General features: G+C 40.1%; 2 protein-coding genes across 3 annotated transcripts in view; one reads left to right on the forward strand and one right to left on the reverse strand.

Moving 5' to 3' along the window:
- Positions 1-15,262: 15,262 nt before the first annotated feature.
- LOC115113974 (zinc finger protein SNAI2-like) lies at positions 15,263-18,109 on the reverse strand. The gene is made up of 3 exons (XM_029641906.2): positions 17,878-18,109; positions 17,059-17,580; positions 15,263-16,460 (listed from the first exon to the last, which is right to left on the reverse strand). Exons 1-3 carry the CDS (start codon positions 17,954-17,956, stop codon positions 16,279-16,281), a joined length of 783 nt encoding a protein of 260 aa, XP_029497766.1. The 5' UTR covers positions 17,957-18,109; the 3' UTR covers positions 15,263-16,278.
- Positions 18,110-21,136: 3,027 nt separating this feature from the next.
- Positions 21,137-22,876, forward strand: part of LOC115114863 (gamma-1-syntrophin-like) — a 43,839-nt gene continuing 42,099 nt past the window's right edge. For both annotated transcript variants that reach the window (XM_065013488.1, XM_065013489.1), the window contains exon 1: positions 21,137-21,671. The gene's annotated coding sequence lies outside the window, so the exon portion shown is untranslated. The remainder of the gene's footprint in view (positions 21,672-22,876) is intronic.

Raw genomic sequence — 22,876 nt, forward strand, 5'->3', positions numbered from 1 at the left:
AGACAGGGAAATGAACAGGCTCAGTTAAGAGGCTTAAATTAGTATTCATCAGAAAGTCATTATTACCTTTATCATTCCAAATAGCACTTGTTGTTGGCCATAAAGCCCAAGTTTATTCTACATCAATCTGTCTTCCCCAAATCCCTTATCAGAGTCTGTTTTCTCTGCAGCTCATGACACAGCTTGATCAGGTTCCGTTCGGGTCAGGGCAGTGGAAGGAGAGAGCAGTGATGCAGAGACAGCAGACCAGGCCAGACCACGTCATCTCTTCTCAAATCCTCAAAGGTTGTGCTAGGCCCAGGAATGCAGCAATGACAAGAGAATATTTATGGCAGTCGAGATTGTGACCACTAACTGAAAAGACAAACTCTCTCTTGGAAGTTTCTTGCAAAATGCCATTGTGATGTTGATGCACTGTTTATAAGTGTTGTAATTGCAACATATCCACTTGTAGAACAGAAATATGTAACCCCCCCCACCCCCTTTAGTTTGTTATCGTAGAAACATAAGAGTGCTGCAACTCTCCACTTTTCTTAGGAAACAGGATAATAGCAATTACAGTAAAAGCTCTGCTCTCTAGTAATACTAATATGATTAGGTCTAATTAAGTTTCTCTGTAGAGGCATCTGCCTAATATGTTTAACCTGACTAATAACTTGTTGTACTGCATTATATGTGTTACTGTACATATGCAATACATTTATTCAGATATTCTATTTGTTATGCATGTCCTTGTAACCCTTTTGAAAAACAATTAATGACTAACTCATTCTGAGTGAAGTATTTGTTGCAATTGAAAAAGTTTGATGTAATGGAAAATATAAAAATAAGTTAACTGGATCATGTCTCCTTGAATGTGAAAACGCACAGTTCACAATCAAAGAAACTTAAAGACGTGTATCTACATCTACAATTGTATTATACTATACCATGTACACTATCCTATAGCATCTAATTGCTTTCCAAGTAAAAATCACCTTGAATGCATGATGAGTTGTGTTGTCATGTGCTGCTGCCTTGCTATGTCCTTGTCTTAGGTCTCTCTTTGTGTAGTGTTGTCTCTTTGTCGTGATGTGTGTTTTGTCCTATATATACATATATATAAAAAAAAATCGTACATTTTTTTTGTTTTTTAAATAATTTATTTAGGTCTTTTGCTTTTTGGTAGGACGTCATTGTAAACAACAATTCGTTCCTAACTGACTTGCCTAGTTAAATAAAGGTTAAATAAAATAAAATACACATGACCTGTGATTATGTTGTTCCTGAAGAAGTGTGACCATCTGGTTCATGGTGCATGAATCCTGCGAAGCCAAGCCCCACTAGAAGCAGCTTCTCAGGAGGTATCTGTCCTGTTGGGACTTGTCTGCTCAACACAATGCCCAGAGTCTGTATAATAGTAGTAGTATTTAGTATTTATTGGGATCTGTTGGGTGTAACCCTAGATAGCAAGCTGTCATGGTCAAAACATAGACTAAATGGTTGATCAAATGGGACGAGGTCTGTCCATGAGAAGGCGTTTCTCTGCTTTCTTGACATCTCAGTCGACCAGGCAGGTCGTATAGGCCCTATTTCTGTAGCACCTGGACTACTGCCCAGTAGCGTGGTCATATGCGGCAAAGAGGGATGTAGATAACTTGCAGTTGGTCCAGAGGAGAGCAACACATATTGCATTAAGAATGTCAGTAACCAGCCTGGTCTCATAGACTAGACATGGCAAATTAGTATGAGATGTTACGTTTGGTATGGTTACATAAGGCAGATGGTTACTTAAAGCAAAATGAAAGTAGTGGTTAGTCGGGATGTCTGGGTGGGTGTATAACTCAAACGTCTAGCAACCTGAGGCTTGCAAGTTCGAATCTCATCATGGGCAACTTTAGCATTTTAGCAAATTAGAAAACATTCAATTACTTACTACTTTTTAGCTACTTTGCAACTACTTAGCATGTCAGCTAACCCTTCCCTTAACCCTAACCTTAACCCTTTAACCTAACTCCTAAACTTAACCCTAACCATAACCCATAGCCTAGCTAACGTTAGCCAGCTAGCCACCTAGATAGAATTCCTGCCACCTAGATAGACAAATTAGTGACATTATTCATTTTGTAAATGTGTTACATACAGTGCATAAAGGTGAAATAAATAAAATTAAAATAACAACATTTGTTACGTTATGGCCTTATTCTAAAATGGATTTTTTTTTTTTTTTTGCAAATGTAAAAAAATATATAAAAAAATATCACATTTACAAAAGTATTCAGACCCTTTACTTACTTTGTTGAAGCACCTTTAGCAGCGATTACAGCCTCAAGCCTTCTTGGGTATGACGCTACAAGCTTGCACACCTGTATTTGGAGAGTTTCTCCCATTCTTCTCTGCAGATCATCTTAAGCTCTGTCAGGTTGGATGGGGTGCGTTGCTGCACAGCTATTTTCAGGTCTCTCCAGAGATGTTCGATCGGGTTCAAGTCCGGGCTCTGGCTGGGCCACTCAAGGACATTCAGAGACTTGTCCCAAAGCCACTCCTGCGTTGCCTTGACTGTGCTTCGGGGTTGTTGTCCTGTTTGAAGGTGAACCTTCGCCCCAGTCTGAGGTCCTGAGTGCTCTGGAGTAGGTTTTCATTAAGGATCTCTCTGTACTTTTCCCCGTTCATCTTTCCCTATATCCTGACCAGTCTCCCAGGCTCTGATGCTGAAAAACATCCTCACACCATGATGCTGCCACCACCATGCTTCACCGCAGGGACGGTATTGGCCAAGTGATGAGCAGTGCCTGTTTTCCTCCAGACATGACCCTTTGCATTAAAGCCAAAGAGTTCAATCTTGTTTTCATCAGACCAGAGAATCATGTTTCTCATGGTCTGAGAGTCCTTTAGATGCCTTTTGGCAAACTTCAAGTGTACCTTTTACTGAGGAGTGGCTTCCATCTGGCCATTCTACCATAAAGGCCTGATTGGTGGAGTGCTGCAGAGATGGTTGTCCTTCTGAAAGGTTCTCCCATCTTCACAGAGGAACTCTGGAGCTCTGTCAGATTGACCATTGGGTTCTTGGTCACCTCCCTGACCAACACCCTTCTCACCTGATTGCTCAGTTTGTCCGGGTGGCCAGCTCTAGGAAGAGTCTTGGTAGTTACAAACTTCTTCCACTTAAGAATGATGAAGGCCACTGTGTTCTTGGGGACCTTAAATGCTGCAGAAATCCTGTCTTGGAGCTCCACGTACAATTCCTTCGACTTCATGGCTTGGTTTTTGCTTTGACATGCACTGTCAACTGAGGGACCTTATATAGACAGGTCCCACAGTTGACCAATCAATTGAATTTACCACAGGTGGACTCCAATCAAGTTGTAGAAACATCTCAAGGATGATCAATGGAAACAGGATGCACCTGAGCTCTAACATTAATGGCACCTGATCCAATTCTGAGGTCCAATGATTTCATGCTGGTCTCCAGGGCTGGCGATTCTCAAGCCCCTGCCACATTCTGTTTCACTATTTACCCATTCAGTCAAGAGAGGTCATGCTGTAATATTGTTGTCTCTGAACAGATGTTCTTTGATGTTGGTACCTTGGAATTGCCCGGGAAGCCAGGGACTGGGAACTATTCCCAGGGGACCTCCCCTGGGGTTTGATCCTGTTACTTCTATAGACTAGCAAGCGTCAATCTGCCAAACTCCATTTCCGTCAGGAAATTTTATCCATATCCAAATGTCTACTTAAACAATTATAAATTGCCCACCGTTCATATGCTATGTTGTGTTTGAAAAGCTTTAGGAACTGTTTAGCCTCGCTATGATAGCTTATGACATTCAGTTACCTTTTGCAAACAAATATCTCAAGGTAACATTAGCTAATTCTGAATCAAAATCTAAACAAATTTTTGCTGCCCAATGTTTTGTAAATTGTAGTTGTGCATTCTGTTGCTGTGGAATGGAGAACCACTTACTAAGCGGCTAGTGGCCAGGCAGCCAGGCATCCAGGCTGTTCTCCCTAGCTCTGATTCATTATAATTAGATCACTGGCTCAGCCTCCCTGGGGATGCTCTCACACACTCCACCGTGCCCCAGCTACACTCCTGTACCCCTGTCACTGTATGACCAGGTTTGTGTTCAAGCAGCTACCCACATAATCAGCACTAAAAAATAATGATGATGGGCGCAGAGATGTTTTTTATTTTTATTGATTTATTTCACCTTTATTTAACCAGGTAGACCAGTTGAGAACAAGTTCTCATTTACAACTGCGACCTGGCCAAGATAAAGCAAAGCAGTGCGACACATACAACAACACAGAGTTAAACATGGAATAAACAAACGTACAGTCAATAACAAAATATAAAAAATCTATATACTGTGTGTGCAAATGATGTAAGATTAGAGAGGTTAGGCAATAAATAGGCCGTAGTGGCGAAGTAATTACAATTGAGCAATTAAACACTGGAGTGATAGATGTGCAGAAGATGAATTTGCAAGTGGAGATACTACGTTCAATGTGCTCTGAAATAATGTGTATTGCTTCACCGCAGTGGCAGACGGGTGAAAACACTTCAAGAATAGTTTTTCACTAAATTCTTGTTCACATTGGCAGTTTGAAGTGACTCCAATGAATTTTTTCTTCAGATTTGATTACAATCTGTTATTTTGCCTGCAGTCTGAACAGCCAAAAAGCAACATGAAATCAGATATTTCATTCCACATTTCAAACCACCTCCGTAGGTGGTTCGAAATCAGATACAAATCTCATTCCTGGCCATGCAACTTTTTCTGAAAGGTCAAATCTGATTTATTTGCCCTAAAGTGGGTTTTAGACTGTTATTTGGTATATCTTGTTGCTTGCTAGTTACTCTGTTGACAGTTTGACAAGAACATGTGGTAGCTAACTAGCTTGTTCATTGTTTACAAACAAATTAGATAATGTGCTAGAAAGCTAAACCGCTACCTAGCTAGATAGTTGACTGCTGTGGCTAGACAAAAATAACTCATTTTGAAAGTTGGATCATCTTATCCTTTAAGGCTTTAAAAGTGTTCTTATACTTTGATTTTGAACATTCAAAGCAAATGGGAAACGTCCATGGCAGGCATTGTTGTCACCTTAGCTTGCTACAGAACTTCTGAGTTGAGGAAGCACAAGCACCACCACCAATCAGCTTACACCACTGCGCACACACCTGTCGTTACATTGCCAACTAGCGTAGCCATGTCAGCAAATAACTGCTGCCTGAACACACACAAATCCAATTTGTCACTTGTAACTTCTTATTTAGTTGACTGCTGTGGCTAAAACATATCTGAAAAGAAAAACTGATTTAAGCATTAAGGCCTATAGAGTGAACAAGGCTTAAATAACCTGAAATATTTTCATAAGAAACAGCAGAAGTAGTCTATAAACAATTTGGCATATTTATTGAGAGTAACATGGTTTATTTCTCACAATTTGTTTTCATTTCCCGTTTGGACATGAACTGATGCAATTATAGGGGTACAAGTCACAGGGGCTGGTGGTATAGTCCTCTGTGAGATCTGAACTGGCAAACACACATTTAGCAGGCATACTGTATCACCTATCTGTGGAGAACACATTATTGTGAAGCACCATGTAGCCTATCTAATGGGTCTGTGTGTCCGTATTCTAATAGTAGAGGTATACTGTGGAATGGCCTCACTGCCAAACACCTTGATTGAAGTTGAATGAAGTTCACCTTGAAAGATCCCAGAATACACATTTCTGTGTGCCTTTTAATCTAAAAGTAAAGTTTATTAACTAAACACAATGAATAGTAATGAATCAGCTGCTCTGGGTATTTTGTGCAGTTAGGATTTACTGTTGAGAGGGGATGGTAGCTGATATACTGCAGTCGAAGAACATGTAATTCTGATGAGATTCACTCTAATTAGTTAAGTGACATGTGATTCGGGTTGTCACAGTCACATGATCACATGATGGATCAGACCAATTTGTCAAGGTTGGGGGGGGGGTTACTGATGTTTGGCAAGTCTGTCTCACTGTAAGATATCAAACTCAGCACAGAAGCAGTGCAGGTTAAAAGATGGAAGCAGTCAGAACTTTTGTAATGAATGATTTAACAGTATTGTCAGATACATAATTCATTATGACATTTACCGTTTTGTCACCCTTTATTTAGCATAACTTTGTTCTGAATGATTTCTGAATCATCTACATATGTCTCGTAAAATGGTTATAAAGGCTTCAATAAGCCTTAATTAATAGTTGTAGTCTGTCTACGTTCAACCTGTTTAACATATAGAACTAAAATAGATGTAAGAATCCATCACAATCAATATCATTATTCAAACGCCACTACCAATCCAATCAATAGGCCTACAACATTGAAGAACAAGTCTTGGTTAACATAGGGCATGTTTCAGTTCTGCCAAACACTCCAAGGCCACAGGGACATGTTGTTTACTGAAATGTTCTCTTTTCTTGCTGTAGTCATGAGATTTTGCGACTTGCACATCAAGGAGGAAATACAATCAACTAAGTATGATCACAGGACCTTCGACAGTTGACCTCTGTTCGAATGAAACTGCATCTTGGAAATATCAGAGTAGCCTCCTATTGAATGGAACAACATAGCATTGTTCGTCATCACTTCCAACTCTTCTTAGAGCTTCTGTAACGACATGTTGACCTAAATTATTCCTTGACCTGGTTGTAAGGGCATCACTCCACTTTCACAATCATGGATGTACACATCAAGTTAAATGCAGATTAAATGTGTTTGTTTGTTTGTTTCCCAAATTGCTCATACAGCCAAAATGCATGATAAGATTTTAAATGTTTTCACCTATTTGACAGCACTAACTTGATGTGTATGTGCACATTGAATAAAACTCTTTAACACCTAGCCTGCTACATTGCTGGAAGTTGAAGAGTCTGAGGCACCAAGGCTGTGTTTACACAGGCAGCCCAATTTGAGTCTTTTGACCAATCAAATTAGCCTTGAAAAATAACTGATGTGAAAAGATCTGAAGTGATTGATCAAAAGACCCACAGAGCCCAATTATTATTTAAATTTTTTCCAATAGTGGAAAAAATGTAAATAATAATTGGGCTCTGTGTAAACATAGCCCAAGACACGTTGACCACTTTCAGCAGAAATAATTTAAAACATGTATTGAAAAAAGCTATCCATACAGTCAGTTGGAAGTAATAGTGCAATTTGATATGAAAGGGGGGCTGAATATAGTGATTTAGCCTCAGTTTTAATAGTTCTCATTAGAAAATGCAACTGAGAACGAGATTTGGGTCTTGGAGGTATGCTTTGATTGTGTGTGTTTTTCGTACGTCGGACACATTTGTACATTCACTCTGCCAAAACAATACACAGTTACAGTCACTCACCCTTCTAGATAACAGTCTAACCAGGTCTAACCAGGTCCTGTTTCTGGAAATAGCCTAGGCTTGCTATCAAGCTAGCCAACTTATTTAGCCAATTAGCTTCAACTGGCTGGTGTGCGACCATGACAAAGCTGGTTTGATATTGGATAGCGTATCCGTGGGACTAGTTAGGGACCGTCAATATATTACACAATTTAAATGGGACAGTATTTTCATTTTGCACACCTTTCAGTTCTCTCATTAAAGGGATACTTCAGGATTTTGGTAATGAGGCCATTTATTTACTTCACCAGAGTCAGATGAACCCGTGGATACCATTTTTATGTCTCTGTGTCCAGTTTGAAGGAAGTTGAAGGTAGTTTCGTGAGCCAATGCTTACTAGAATTTGGCAATGACTGCTAGCAGATACCATAGACTTTCAGTCATTATGCTAACACTAGTTAACAATTGCTATAAGGCTAGTTGGTAACTCCCTTCAAACTGCATGCATAGGCATAAAAATAATATCCACAAGTTCATCTGACTCTGGGGAAGTAGATAAAGGGCCTCACTGACAAAACCAGAAGTATCCCTTGAAATAATTTCAATATTTATATACACTGAATAAAAATATAAATGCAACATGCAACAATTTCAAAGATGTTACTGAGATACAGTTCATATAAAGAAATCAGTCAATTGAAAACATTTACTAATCTATGGATTTCACATGACTGAGAAGACAGATCTGTTGGTCACAGATACCTTTAAAAAAAAAGGTTGGGACATGGTTCCGAAAACCAGTCAGTATCTGTTGTGATACTCATGCAGCACGACACATCTCCTTCACATAGAGTCGATCAGGCTGTTGATTGTAGCCTGTGGAATGTTGTCCCACTCCTCTTCAATGTCTTTGCAAAGTTGCTGGATATTGGTGGGAACTGGAATACGCTGTCGTACACGTTGATCCAGAGCATCTCAAAGATGCTCAATGGGTGACATGTCTAGCGATGCCTAGTGACATTTTCAACTTCCAGGAGTTGTGTACAGATCCTTGCGACATAGGGCTGTGCCTTATCATGCTGAAACATGACGTGATGGCGCCAGATGAATGGCACAACAATGGGCCTCACGGTGTGTCTGCATTCAAATTGCTAACGATAAAATGCAATTGTGTTCGTTGTCTGTAGCTTATACCATAATCCCACTGCTAACATGGGTGACTGTTCACAACACTGCCATCTGCCCGGTACAGTTGAAACCGGGATTCATCCATGAAGAGCTCACTCCTCCAGTGCCAGTGGCCATCGAAGGTGAGCATTTGCCAACTGAAGTTGGTTGCAATGCTGAACTGCAGTCAGGTTAAGACCCTGGTGAGGACGACGAGCACGTAGATGAGATTCCCTGAGACGGTTACAGACAGGTTGTGCAGAAATTCTTTGGTTGTTCAAACCCACAGTTTTATCAGCTGTCCGAGTGGCTAGTCTTAGACAATCCCACAGGTGAAGAATGTGGATGTAGAGGTTCTGGGCTGGAGTGGTTACATGTGATCTGCGGTTGTGAGGCCGGTGGGACGTACTGCCAAATTCTCTAAAACAACGTTGGAGGTGGCTTATGGTAGAGAATTAAACATGACATTCTCTGGCAACAGCTCTGGTGGACATTCCTGCAGTCGGCATGCCAATTGCACTCTCCCTCAAAACTTGAGACGTGTGGCTTTGTGTTGTGTGACAAAAATGCACATTTTAAAGTGGCCTTTTATTGTCCCCCGCACAAGGTGCACCTGTGTAATGATCATGCTGTTTAATCAACTTGTTGATATGCCACTCCTGTCAGGTGGATGGATTACTTTGGCAAAGGAGAAATGTTCACTAACGGATGTAAACTAATTGTGCACAAAATTTGAGAGAAATAATTGTTTTGTGTGTATGTGTCACGTCTACTCCCGCTCCTCCCCTCTAGCGTTCAACATTGCCAGTTTACTGACCACCGGTCCTGGCATTCATCATTATGTGCACCTGCGCTTTATCATTAGGCTTACCTGGACTCCATCACTTCACTGATTACCTCACCTATATCTGTCACTCCCTTAGTTCCATTCCCCAGTCAGTATTGACTATGTGTTTCATGTCTGTATGCTACTCGTGTTTCTTGTTTTGGTGCATGTTCCATTTATTATTAAACTCACCACCTGTACTTGCTTCCCGACTCCCAGCGTCCACGTTACAGTATGGAACATTTTTTGGGATCTTTTATTTCAGGTCATGAAACTTAGGACTCTTTACACATGGATTTACATGTGGATTTCATATTTTTTTCAGTATATTAATTTCTTTCATTTACAGTTGGCTTGAGGTGGAAATGTATGTCATTGAAATGTGTAGCTATTGAAATGTAAAATATTGTCCCGTGTACATTGTGTAATTTACTGATGGTCCCTAACTAGGCCCATCAGGATATCCCAAGGCAAACCAAATTTAACATGGTCAGTGTGCTGGGTATGCAGCTGTGCTCTGAACTGATGATTACTTGGTTGCTGCCAGCTTTGGGCATGTGGACAGTACTGACGTAAACCCAACCCAAGGAAAATTGTTACAATCCCTTCGTTCCGAGACGTAACCTTTTTTCCTAATAATATTTCAAATCTCAGTATTGAACGAGACTGACATTGTAACCAAAATTATCCTATTACCACATTGTAGTCAATTTTGACAATAGAATAAATGCTTCTGACTCATATCGATGCCACATAGGCTGTTTTCAACTAGATACGTTTTTTTTTTTTGCTCTTTAACAAGATGTGTGAGGTCTTTAAACAGGCCAGGGTAGCATCCCTGCAGGCGGGCGTAGGGAGTAACAGAGAATACACAATCAGGTCATTCTTCTGAGCCAGGGTTTGGAGAGGAGCTGGTAGATCACGCTGTGGCTGGCTGGACAATCAGGCCTCAGAGGACACCCTTAACTTTATTTGTTCCACTTGACGGTCACAGAGGAACCATACTCCTCAGTCACCATTAAGTCAGCAGGTTTCAAAGAATGTGCCCCCCTCACATCTCTCTGACCATCCCAAGCAGTCAGTGCCCTATGTGTGTGTCAGTGCTCTAGTTCTTGTGTCAGACATTCTGTGGTGTTTATATAGAGCATATGTTATAGGACAATGACATGGATTTGAATTGGGTAACCATATACTAGAACAAACAAATAAGAGTCCTGAATTTATTTTGAAAGCACCTAAAATCAAATGGATTCAACCTTGTCATGCAGAGCATGATTATGTCATTGTTTAAATCTTCAGGTTTGGTAATTATAGGGAGAGTGGGGTAACTTGAGCCATTTTTTACATTCAGCATCACTCCATATTCTTTCTAACAAAGATATCTACATATATTTCAGGATGTTGTGTATCCCTGGAAATAATCAGAATTCATGTAAACATTACAATTTTGAAAACATAGCTTGTCTAACAAGAGTGGTCTCTTGGCACTGCTTACTGTTCTGTACTGAATTAAATAATACTGCTAGCTTTTTAAAACCATGTCCATCTTTATTTCCCAAAAGTTTTTTTTGTGTTTTAATAATTTTAAGCATATTTTAACCCAGGCGTAACACCTAACAAACTCTTTGTACTTAAAAACACTTTTAACGTCGGACAGGCACTGTTGTTACCTCATATCCTGTCAATAATGCCTTGCATGGGAAGAAAACATTTCAATTTGCTCAACTTACCCTATGACCATTGGCTCAACTTACCCCAAGGAAAATATTTTGACTATATTAGCCCCCACAGCTACAAGGATAGTTGCCGCTCAGGTTATGGATGTGTCACTGCAACCTTAAAGGTCCTCAATGATGTCACCATTGCACTTGATTCTAAGCAATGTTGTGCTGCTATTTTTATTGACTTGGCCAAAGCTTTTGATACGGTTGTCACACCCTGACCATAGTTTGCTTTGTATGTTTCTATGTTTTGTTTGGTCAGGGTGTGATCTGAGTGGGCATTCTATGTTACATGTCTAGTTTGTCTATTTCTATGTTTGGCCTTATATGGTTCTCAATCAGAGGCAGGTGTTAGTCATTGTCTCTGATTGGGAACCATATTTAGGTAGCCTGTTTGATGTTGGGTTTTGTGGGTGATTGTTAATGTCTCTGTGTTTGTACCAGATAGGGCTGTTTAGGGTTTTGTTAGTTTGTTCATGTGTAGAGTCTTTATTAAAGAAACATGAATAGAAACCACGCTGCATTTTGGTCCGCCTCTCCTTCAACTCAAGAAAACCGTTACAACGGTAGACCATTCCATTCTTGTGGGCAGCGTATTGGTAGTATTGGTGTCACTGAGGGTTCTTTGGCCTGGTTTACTAACTACCTCTCTCCACTAGTGCAGTGTATAAAGTCAGAACATCTGCTGTCTCAGCCACTGCCTGTCCCCAAGGATATACCCCAAGGCTCAATCCTAGGCCCCACTCTCTTCTCAATTTACATCAACAACATTGCTCAGGCAGCAGTAAGCTCTCTCAAGCATTTATATGCAGATGAAACAGTCTTATACTCAGCTGGCCCCTCCCCAGATAGATTTTGTGTTAAACGCTCTACAACAAAACTTTCTTAGTGTCCAACAAGCTTTCTCTGACCTTAAATTGGTTTTGAACACATCCAAAACAAAGGTCATGTGGTTTGGTAAGAAGAATGCCCCTCTCCCCACAGGTGTGATTACTACCTCTGAGGGTTTAGAGATTGAGGTAGTCACCTCATACAAGTACTTGGGAGTATGGGTAGACGGTACACTGTCCTTCTCTCAGCACATATCAAAGGTGCAGGCTAAAGTTAAATGTAGACTTGGTTTCCTCTATCGTAATCGGTCCTCTTTCACCCCAGCTGCCAAACTAACCCTGATTCAGATGACCATCGTACCCGTGCTAGATTATGGAGACGTAATTTATAGATCGGCAGGTAAGGGTGATCTCGAGCTGCTAGATGTTCTTTACCATACAGCCATCAGATTTGCCAACAATGCTCCTTAAAGGACACGTCACTGCACTCTATACTCCTCTGTAAACTGGTCGCAAGACCCACTGGTTGCTGCTTATTTATTAAACCCTCTTATTAGGCCTCACTCCCCCCTATCTAAGATATCTACTGTAGCCCTCATCCTCAACACCCATTCTGACAGTCACATTCTGTTAAAGGTCCCCAAAGCACACACATCCCTGGGTCGCTCCTCTTTTCTGTTCGCTGCAGCTAGCGACTGGAATGAGCTGCAACAAACACACTGGACAGTTTTATCTCTTCATTCAAAGACTCAATCATGGACACTCTTACTGACAGTTGTGGCTGCTTTGCGTGATGTATTGTTGTCTCTACCTTCTTGCTCTTTGTGCTGTTGTCTGTACCCAATAATGTTTGTACCATGTTTTGTGCTGCTACCACGTTGTGCTGCTACCACATTGTGCTGCTGCCATGTTGTGTTGCTACCATGCTGTGTTGTCATGTGTTGCTGCCATGCTATGTTGTCGTCTAAGGTCTCTTTTAATGTAGTGTTGTGTTGTCTCTTTTGTCGTGATGTGTGGTTTGTCCTATATTTGAATTTCATTTATTTTTAATCCCAGCCCCCGTCCCCGCAGGAGGCCTTTTGCCTTTTTTTAATCCGTCATTGTAAATAAGAATTTGTGCTTAATTAACTGACCTTCCTAGTTAAATAAAGGTTAAATAAAAATACATAAAATAAAAGGATGCACTATCATGCTAGGTTGAGGACCTCAAATTGAAGACCCCAAATGATGTATCGTACAATCTTAAAATCATCTACTTTGGTTTAGATACATTCATCATGAATCCTGTAACACAATAAAATCATAGACTTGGTGAAAATAATTTTTTTAACCTAATTTGCTTACCACCTTTTCCATGTGGTTTCTTTTTTCACAGACTCCATGAAATGATGACCCCACCTACATCTTTGGTCAAATCATTCATTTTGTGTATGGTTTCCTAGCAACAAGGGTGGCTCAGATTACCCCACTCTCCCCTACACAACAGGATAACTACCGACATTAACAGTTTCCACCCCCCACAAATATTTGATTTCACACGTTACCATAATAGCCATATGCTGCAAACCTCTTCTTCTCCTCCTCCTACCACCACCACAGCTGCTACATTAAATATTCATGCCAGGATGAAAAGCATTGCATGTCCTTTTCACAGATGATAAATCAGCCAGGCTATTAATAATCATTGTAATAAAAATAAATGGTAGGCCCTATTTCACAAGAGAAGGAGATAGCAAGTTATGGAAATATTACATTGAAAATACAACATTGTACAATGCAGTGTGCATTAAGTAGAAAGAAACCATGCTTTTATCTTATGGTGGCATTTCGAGTATACCTAAGAGCAGCTGATTAATTAGTATTCCTTGGGGACATATTCCTCGTATTCTCTCATATACACTATGCTACTGATATTTCAACATGAAATCAGGACTGTATTCCCCATAGCTATAAGATAATATTATGTGGTGTATGTCAGTGCCTGCACCTGCTTCTCTCACAGAGAGGTCTGACGTAAAAGCCTAGAGCCACCTGGTTCATACCTGATCCAATCAGAGGAGCCCAGGATAGCACCTGGAATAGCTTGATGATGACTCATAGTGTATGTATGGATTTAGAATCTACCTACAGGAAAGACCAGCTCATCAGCCCTTCAAAATTACCCAGGAAGGAGCACAAGTGTCTGTTTGTCAAGTCAGATCACTCGGGTCAGCAACTTTTGGGAATTACAGAACACTGAAAAAGTCTGGCTTGTTAGAGAGAGTTCAGTGCAAATGGTATCATTTTAGGTATTGTACTACTCAGCCTGGTTTCTCTCTAGGTTTCTTCCTAGGTTCCTGCCTTTCTAGGGAGTTTTTTCTTGCCACCATGCTTCTACATCTGCATTGCTTGCTGTTTGGGGGTTTAGGTTGGGTTTCTGTATAGCACTTTATGACATCTGCTAATGTAAAAGGGCTTTATAAATACATTTGATAGATTGATTGACTGTAAAAGATGTAGCCCGAGGAATTCGTTGGTGGCACACATCCCAGAATCCTTGGAGGTTGTCAAAGCAATAATGCAAATCTGGGTATTAAACTATTCAAGTGTCTCTGCAGTGATTGCTGTGAATTAAGCATTCAGTATTAGACATCAGTTTATGCATTAGCAGGAAGACAGATTCAATCAACACCCTGGCTGAGAGCATTCACCACATGGTCAGACAGAGAGACAGACAGAACCCTGAGGGGTCCAGTTGATTGGCCAATTAGAATTACAATAGATAGCTGTCCACAAGACATCAGCTCTTCCATTTAAAAAGTCAAACTGGCTGCAGGCAGGAAAATGAAGGGCCGTGGGCCCTCAAAGGGTGTAACAAGTGAGTGTTGATCAATATAGCCAGCATGTGTTAAATTTCAAGTTTGTTTGGACAGGTTCACAAGGAGCAGGTCCAGCCTTGAGTCTGGGTTGAGTCACCCTTCGTTCTTTCTACACCTCCACCATGGAATGAAAGCATGAAAGCAGACTGGAGCAGGAGCCTGACTTCTGCTGTTGTATGTTTATCTTTGAAGCAGTTGGAAAGTTACCATATAAAGTTGTCTATGACTCCACAAAAAGGTTGTTACCATAGTAATGCCAGGCTTGTAGTTTCAGAGAAAGTAATACAAATATTTTAACTTGTATACTGATAAAAATCTACGGTATAGACATCGTACATGATGTGATACATGTGATTTAGTATATTTCTTTGACTACTAATCTCATGAAGTTAAATTAAGAAGACATTTTATAACACATTTTCTAGAATATCCAGCAAGTGCATGGCACCATGCCATGATGGATCCCTGATAACAAACTATTCACAGTCTTTGTACAGAAAAAGAAAATCAAGCATTACAAACATTTCATGAACCTTTATTTTTAAAAGCATCTTAAAAATAATCAAATCATTCATTCAGTATCACAATTCACACTGTCAAAAATACAATAATCTTATTCACACTTACATTCAAATATATAAAAATATAAATGCAACATATTTTTTTAGAAAAACAACATAATTGCCAAGGCGAAGTGAGTCACTTGATAAAAGTATTGCTATCTTGAGCAAAACAGTTGCTGTGTCATGATTGTGCAGGAATTGTAATACTTTCACCCTAAAAATACATCTTTGCACTTGTTCACTAAGTTATGATGGCTTCTAATATTTCATTGGCTGTGCACTGCTCTGTCTCTATCGTTTGTTTCCATAAACCATGTCCACTTGGAATAACTATGTGGTTTCTTAAGAAAATAACAAGAATATGACATAAGCAGAAACATATCCTCTAAGAGAGATTGGTCAGAACATCAAAATCTTTGAGAAGGCACATTATTTCATATCTCTCCACTTCCCAAATGCATGGGCGCAACTTTCCCTGGGGACGGGGGGACATGCATTTTTACCCCCCCCCCCCCCCCCCAGTTTTGTGATCCATGTATGTGATACAAAACGAGGCAACAGTGTGCTTATGGACCATGCAGATGCCTCCAAGCAGTCGGGTAGGCTGTTTGGAGTGTTTATTCGACTGGATAAAAAATATAGATAATTATGCCCCCCCCCACTTCTAAAAACAAAGTTGCGCCCTGCCCAAAAGTACATGAAATGTACAGACAGACTGGCACATGGTATAACTAACATACTGTATAGTTCAACACTGATTGCAATAGGAGAAAAAAAAACTGCTTAAAATGAAAAGCACATGACAGAGAGTATTTGATTTTACACTGAAATCACATGGATTGTCATTCAGGCAGTCAGTCAAAGAAAGTCTTGCATATTTGGTAACAAAGCCTCAGTATGTAATATCCCCTGAACAGTTATTGAGGACTGAAAAGTACCAGAGGTCTCTGGCGGTCTCCCATTCCAGCAGTCTCAATGTACTACACAACAACCAGATTCCTCATGCTTGTGCAGAAGAGACATTCTGGAGAAGGTTTTGGAACAGTTCTTGCATTGGTATTTTTTCACATCCGAATGGGTTTGTAGGTGTGCCCTGAGGTTGGACCTGTCCGCAAAAGCCCTACTGCAATGGGGGCAGGAGAAGGGCTTCTCTCCTGTCAGAGGGGAAAGGAGAAGAAATGTGTCAGTATTCACAGGCAGATAAGATATACAAAACAAACACAACTATCCACTCCACTAAACTGACATAGGCCTAATACTGTATGAACTAATTTGCTCCATAATCAACTGTAATAACTTAACTAGAGCATGGACTTATACAGTTACGCTTATAGTGCACTGTAAAAGTTAGGAATCACTAGAGGAAAGCCCAATTCCTTCTTCCCTGACTTTATGTCAAGCATGAGATATGGCTTGACATAGGAGTAGGAATCTTTTAGGCTACTGAGTGAAGAGTATGAACCAGAACATGGAACAAGTCTTGTAAAGTGGTGTGAAAACCCCTTCTTTAACATGAGTTACCACTTATCACATAACTGTTTTGAAAGGCACATAGGGAATTTCAGCATTGCAATACACTTTGCAATATGTATATGATAAATACATGTACAGTATGTTAAAACCCATTATCATAAATAATATATCCCATACATTGCAGTTATCCTAAATTGGAATAGCCCACCAAGCAGCTATCTTCAATATTTCCAAGTATAGGCTACAGTACAGTATGGCACTCAATCTTTAGTCACTCACCAGTGTGCGTTCTGATGTGTCCCTGAAGCAACCACGGTCTTGAGAAAGCTTTGCCACATATTTTACAGACACAAGGCAAAGTGTGAGTTCTGATGTGCATTTTTAGCGCTCCAAGACTGACGTACTCCTTTTCACAGTATTTACAACTGAATGATTTCCTCGTCTGAGCGTCACAGTGCAGTTGCTTATGCTTCAGCAGTCCAGAATAAGTAGAATACGACTTTTTACACAAACTACATTGGAATTTCTCTGCCTCCACTCTATGAGGGTCTGTTAGTTTGGTAAGCATCCGCTCGTCTTCATCGCTCCTGGGACTCTCAGAGCCGCTGTGGTCTTTGGATGAGATGTCAGAGAGCGACGAGGGGTATCCAGAGATGGGAGACAGGTCACTTGAAAGCGGGGATAACGGCAAGCTGCTCGTAGTCCATACGGTGATAGGGTTGTAAACCACGGAGCTAAGGATCTCCGGTTGAGGGATGACTGGCAATGGAAGGCCCTTGTAGAGATACGGTGAAATAAATACTGAAAATGGAAATAAAGAAAACGTTCATTTAGGTGCCTAAAAGTAATTTGACCTCACAGTAATAATAGGCCTATATATGTTCATTTATAATTTCCGTCAAAAAGAGCTGAATAACATCGCCTCACTGAATTGCACGGATTAGAAAGTTACAAAGTAACACTAACTTTGACATAGAGATACAATGAAACTACATATCAGGATAATAGCCTGACCGCAGTCAATTTGTAAACTTTGTAGCATGTCAGTGAAACCCATATATCGGTTGAGCGATTAATTTAGAAAAGGTTGTTGCTTACCTATAGGGCTTTCCAGCTCGCTATAATTTGGCTTCTTAGATGAGTTGAAATGTTTCTTGACAAGAAACGAGCGTGGCATCTTGGAAAAATAAATGGGACTGAAAATGTGGTATAAAACTTTTTTCGTAAATATAACGGTCCCCTCAGGGCGCGACAAATCACTGCAGAGACGGAAATCCTTATTGCATAGTCCAGTGAAGTGTCATCGTGTAGTGCAGAGAGCGCTGTTGTAACAGTACAGCAGGCAGCAGTAAAGAGCTGTAAATACTCCCTATCAGGTGCATGGGAGGAGTTTCACAAAACGAATTTACATAGCAGGGGTCTTCAAACCAATTAAAAACATTTTTTATACGTACATTTGTAATGGGCGGAGTCAAGACCCACCCTCTTGCTAAACACTAAACAGGTGTTTTTGTGTGTGGAGTGGGGAGGTGTGGGGACTAGTGGTGGTGGTGGTGGTGTTTGGGCGTGTAACTAAGCACAGCTCTGATCTAAGGATGCATACCAGTGCAATCATCGGAATGTGCAGATTGTTGGTAATGAGCGTTGTGTGTTGCATAGCTCAGAAGGCATGGAAATGGATATACGGTGCAATGACATGGAGGACTCATTTAATTTAATAAGGGATAGAATTGTAAAAACATCTGCATGGTATTACATTATATTGATCCCAATGTGGTACAGCATACACACGTTTGATTTTCTATTGATTTAGGCCTATAAAATATATGTTTCCCATTTCCCCAATACAATAATGACATGTAGCTAAATACAAGCAGTAAAAGGTGAAAACAAACTCTGTTCACATTGTAATTGAATGTGATTGTTTTCAGGGAAGCGTCCTCTGACGTCGGTGTGTATGCAGGCAGAAAGTCATACATTTCCTTTCCAATAATCCAATAAGGTATTCTTCCTTAAAATGTCAATCTGACTTCAGTTGGTTTTCAAGGTCAATCTCAACAACATAATCACATTTACCTCTTCCGAGTCTGCTGAGACTGAGGAGGAGAAGGGAACGTATCACCCTACGCCCTCTTGTGTCCAGTTAACTCTTGGCAATGGCTTTATTTGGCAAAAATAATAAAACAAAGTGAGGAATATTAATAGTTAGCATAAGAATTAAGATTGGCAAATTCATTCGATTTGTTTTATCTTATTTTGGTGCTAACTTAAAGTGAATTGTGAACTAGTTATATTATCTTCAAAACCTAATTGGAGACAAATAATTTCACTTTGTTACTGGCTAAATTATATATTATACATAATTAGTTGGATAGCTTAATATTTGATCAATGTGGTCACCGACCTAATGTTCCAGCATGTTGGATGAAGCTGTCTTGAACAACATTTGTCTGACAACACACTGTAAATGGATGTGCGGCTCCATATGTTTATTTGTTTGTATTTTTGCATGTTTGAATGTTGGTGAGTGTTTTGTTGTACTTTCTGATATATAGTTTTTTCTAAATAAAAAACGACAACAACAACAAAAACACAAAGTAAACTTGCCTACTTTTTACAAGATAAGAAAGCAACAATGTTTCACAAAGGGATTTTGGATGAACTATTCTGCACTTAAAACAAAGCTTTATTGAGAAAACACAAGTCAAAACTGCAGGTTTCAACATATACATCAACATGGATACCCAATATACAGGTGTTACTGTAACAGTATTGCTTCCGTCCCTCTCCTCACCCCTAACTGGGCTTGAACCAGGGACCTTCTGCACACATCGACAACTGCCTCCCAAGAAGCATCAAAAGCTGCAGCCCTTGCAGAGCAAGGGGAACAACTACTTCAAGGTCTCAGAGGAAGTGACGTCACCGACTGAAACGCTATTGGTGCACACCACGCTAACTAGCTAGCCATTTCACACCGGTTACACACAACCCCCTTTTGCCTACTTATTTTCCACAGCAACCAGTGATCCGGGTCACGGCACCAATGTAACAGTATTGCTTCCGTCCCTCTCCTCACCCCTACCTGGGCTCGAACCAGGGACCCTCTGCACATATCAACAACTGCCTCCCATGAAGCATCGAGGCCCTTGCGGGGCAAGGTCTCAGAGAGAGTGATGTCACCGATTGAAACACTATTAACACGCACCCCACTAACTAGCTAGCCATTTCACACCGGTTACATTACTCACAGGTTGTACTGTAGGGGGATGTGATGCTTAAGCATATTGGTGTGCATCCTCTTCAATCTAATCAGGTCATGTTCAGGGCAGAAAAGTGATATTTTCTATAAATAAATATGATCAAAATCATTTTGAAAATCACCTGAAATGACAAGAACTAATTTGTGAAAAGAGGATCAAGCACTTACATGTGAGATGACATCATGACTAGGAAGGCTTGCTACGTGGAGCATAAAATTAATAGCGTTCACATTCACATAAGGGTCATTTTAACTCTCAGGTCTATGATCCTCAAATTGGTTCCACTTTATATCAAGTGTGTATAAAACTGATAATTAGAATGGCAATACACTTACAAAGCTGAATGCAATTACATGGTAACACAATACACGTACAAAGCTGAATGAAATTACATGGTAACACAATACACTTACAAAGGTGAATGAAATTACATGGTAACACAATACACTTACAAAGGTGAGTGCAAGTTTTATGTAACAACACCTTTATTTAACTAGGCAAGTCAGTTAAGAACAAATTCTTATTTTCAATGACGGCCTAGGAACAGTGGGTTAACTGCCTGTTCAGTGTGTTGGGGCAGTGTGTCGTGCAGAACAAAACAGAGACACTATTGCAATCATCTAGGCCTAGATATTGGACTGTAATCTATATGGCTACAGCCTAGATAGCTCTGATTGCATGACACCTGCAACTGGAAAACCTGCACAGTTGCTTACGCAATAAGGGCTGCAGGGTAGAGGATCTCCAGGCACTGAAAACAGCTGTCAATGTACTGAGGAGCTCCAAGTGAGTTTCTTGATCTGCTGTGAGATACACACTGAATCCTGAATAGCCCACCTTCTCTGAGTAGCAGAGAAGGTAGGCATACTGAGAGGGAGACCATATCTAGCCCTGATAACGGGTTAGGAATACATGTTCTTGATATGTATTCCAAGCTAATATATTGCACAATAGACTACTTTAAAAAATCACAGTTTTGAAGAAAAATATGTTGGAACTGGTTCATTTGAATCTGCTTTTGCATCAATTCGCCTTCACTGCAGGCTGATAGCAGCCCAGGGTCCCATTCAACAAAACCATACCGCAGTGCTCGCCGATAATTTCCTTTAAAAGCGCTCCTTGCACCGGAGACCTTTAGGTTGGATGTATCTTAGGCTATGTACATAGTAGGTGCTCTTATTCAACAGTGAAAGTAATTTCACATCGGGAGAGATGTAAGAGCTCCGCGAGTATCCTAAACGAATAACTGAGGCGATTGACGTGAGTTGAAACAAATCGCATGTGATTTTCAGCCAGTCATTTTGGCACCAGAGCGCACAGTAAGGAAACATGTGAAACAGTATTCCATGCCATGCTGGAAACTACTGTCGACGAAAAGGATGTCGTGTCTTGTTTCTGCATGACTAATATGGAAAAAGACACGTTTTTCGTGTAAGTGTGGGATGTTTAACGGTTTTTGCACATTGCCTCAGTGTATTGGATATCGTGGGCGACGGTGCCAGGAAACGTGATTTTGCAGAGATTCTTTTGAATCTGTAGCCATCACTGAATAAATAAACACATTTCAGGACAGATTGATGTGAGGAGCAAACTGGAACCAATATTATATCACACCTGTTACCAGAAAATCAGGTAAGCTAGACATTCTAGTCAACCACTAATTTGTATGTTGTATAATAGCCTACAATGCAATTTACATGTAAGATAATGATGGTTATTCACAGTAGTGTGGTATCTTGTAGCCTATGATACCTCGAAAAACGTTCACTTTTATTCATACGCCATTTGTAGCCTATCGCTACTATATAGGTTAATTTCAGTATAATAGTCTCATGATCCATCATCTAATATCTATCTAATAAGTAGACTAACAATATATCATCATTGGCTCTCACATTGCGTAATGCACAATGGGGAACAGTTCATTCAGATTATGATAAAGGACATATTAAGTGTAAAATATGCAATTACTTCAGGTTTCAGCATGCAGTAGCCCTTCATACTGCCTCCGAGGCTCCGACGTGTCCAAATGTATAGGCACCCGCAGTTCCCCCAGCCAAGTGCGGTGTCAGTCCTCTTTCTGTCCACAATGATGTAAAGCAAGGTTGAAGTACAGAGGCTATACACTGCCCATATCGACATTGTCAGTTTTAAATAGACTGGTAGATGAGGGAATGATGCTCTTGCAGTGACATTATTGTTGGTATTAATACCATTCCAATGTTCTACATGGTTATAGCCTGCTGGTTGTTAGTCTTCTGCACCTAATAATGTGGAATGCATGCAATCAAACCAGCCGGGCATAATATGACCAGTCCCATGGCAACCCAACTATCGTCTGCATTCTGGTTTTAATACTTTTTAGGACGTTATCTAGATTTACTTGAATAGCCCTTTGGAATATATCTGATCCGTTATAGAATAGATATATACAATTTCCACTCTTCTTACAGTAGTAACGTTTGATAAAGACAGGGCAAGTCAACTTAATAACTTGAGGGGTCAGATACAGTGGGTATCAGAAGTATTCACACCCCTCAGATTGCTTTCACACTTTGTTGTTTCAAAGTGGGATGGAAATATAATTAATTGTGATTTTTTCGGTCATTTATCTACACAAAACAAGTCCATAATGTCAAAGTGAAATGAACATTCTACAAATATTTACAAATTAATAACAATGAAATAACTGTAATATAGATGTTGCAAGCCTAAATTAGTTCAGGAGTCAAATTTGGCTTAACAAATCACAAAAGTTACATGGACTCAATGTGTGTGAAATAATAGGGGTTGACATAATTTTTAAAATGACTACCCCTTCCTCTGCCCCCATACAT

The sequence above is a fragment of the Oncorhynchus nerka genome, linkage group LG9b (genome assembly GCF_034236695.1).
Source record: "Oncorhynchus nerka isolate Pitt River linkage group LG9b, Oner_Uvic_2.0, whole genome shotgun sequence".
NCBI lineage: Eukaryota > Metazoa > Chordata > Actinopteri > Salmoniformes > Salmonidae > Oncorhynchus > Oncorhynchus nerka.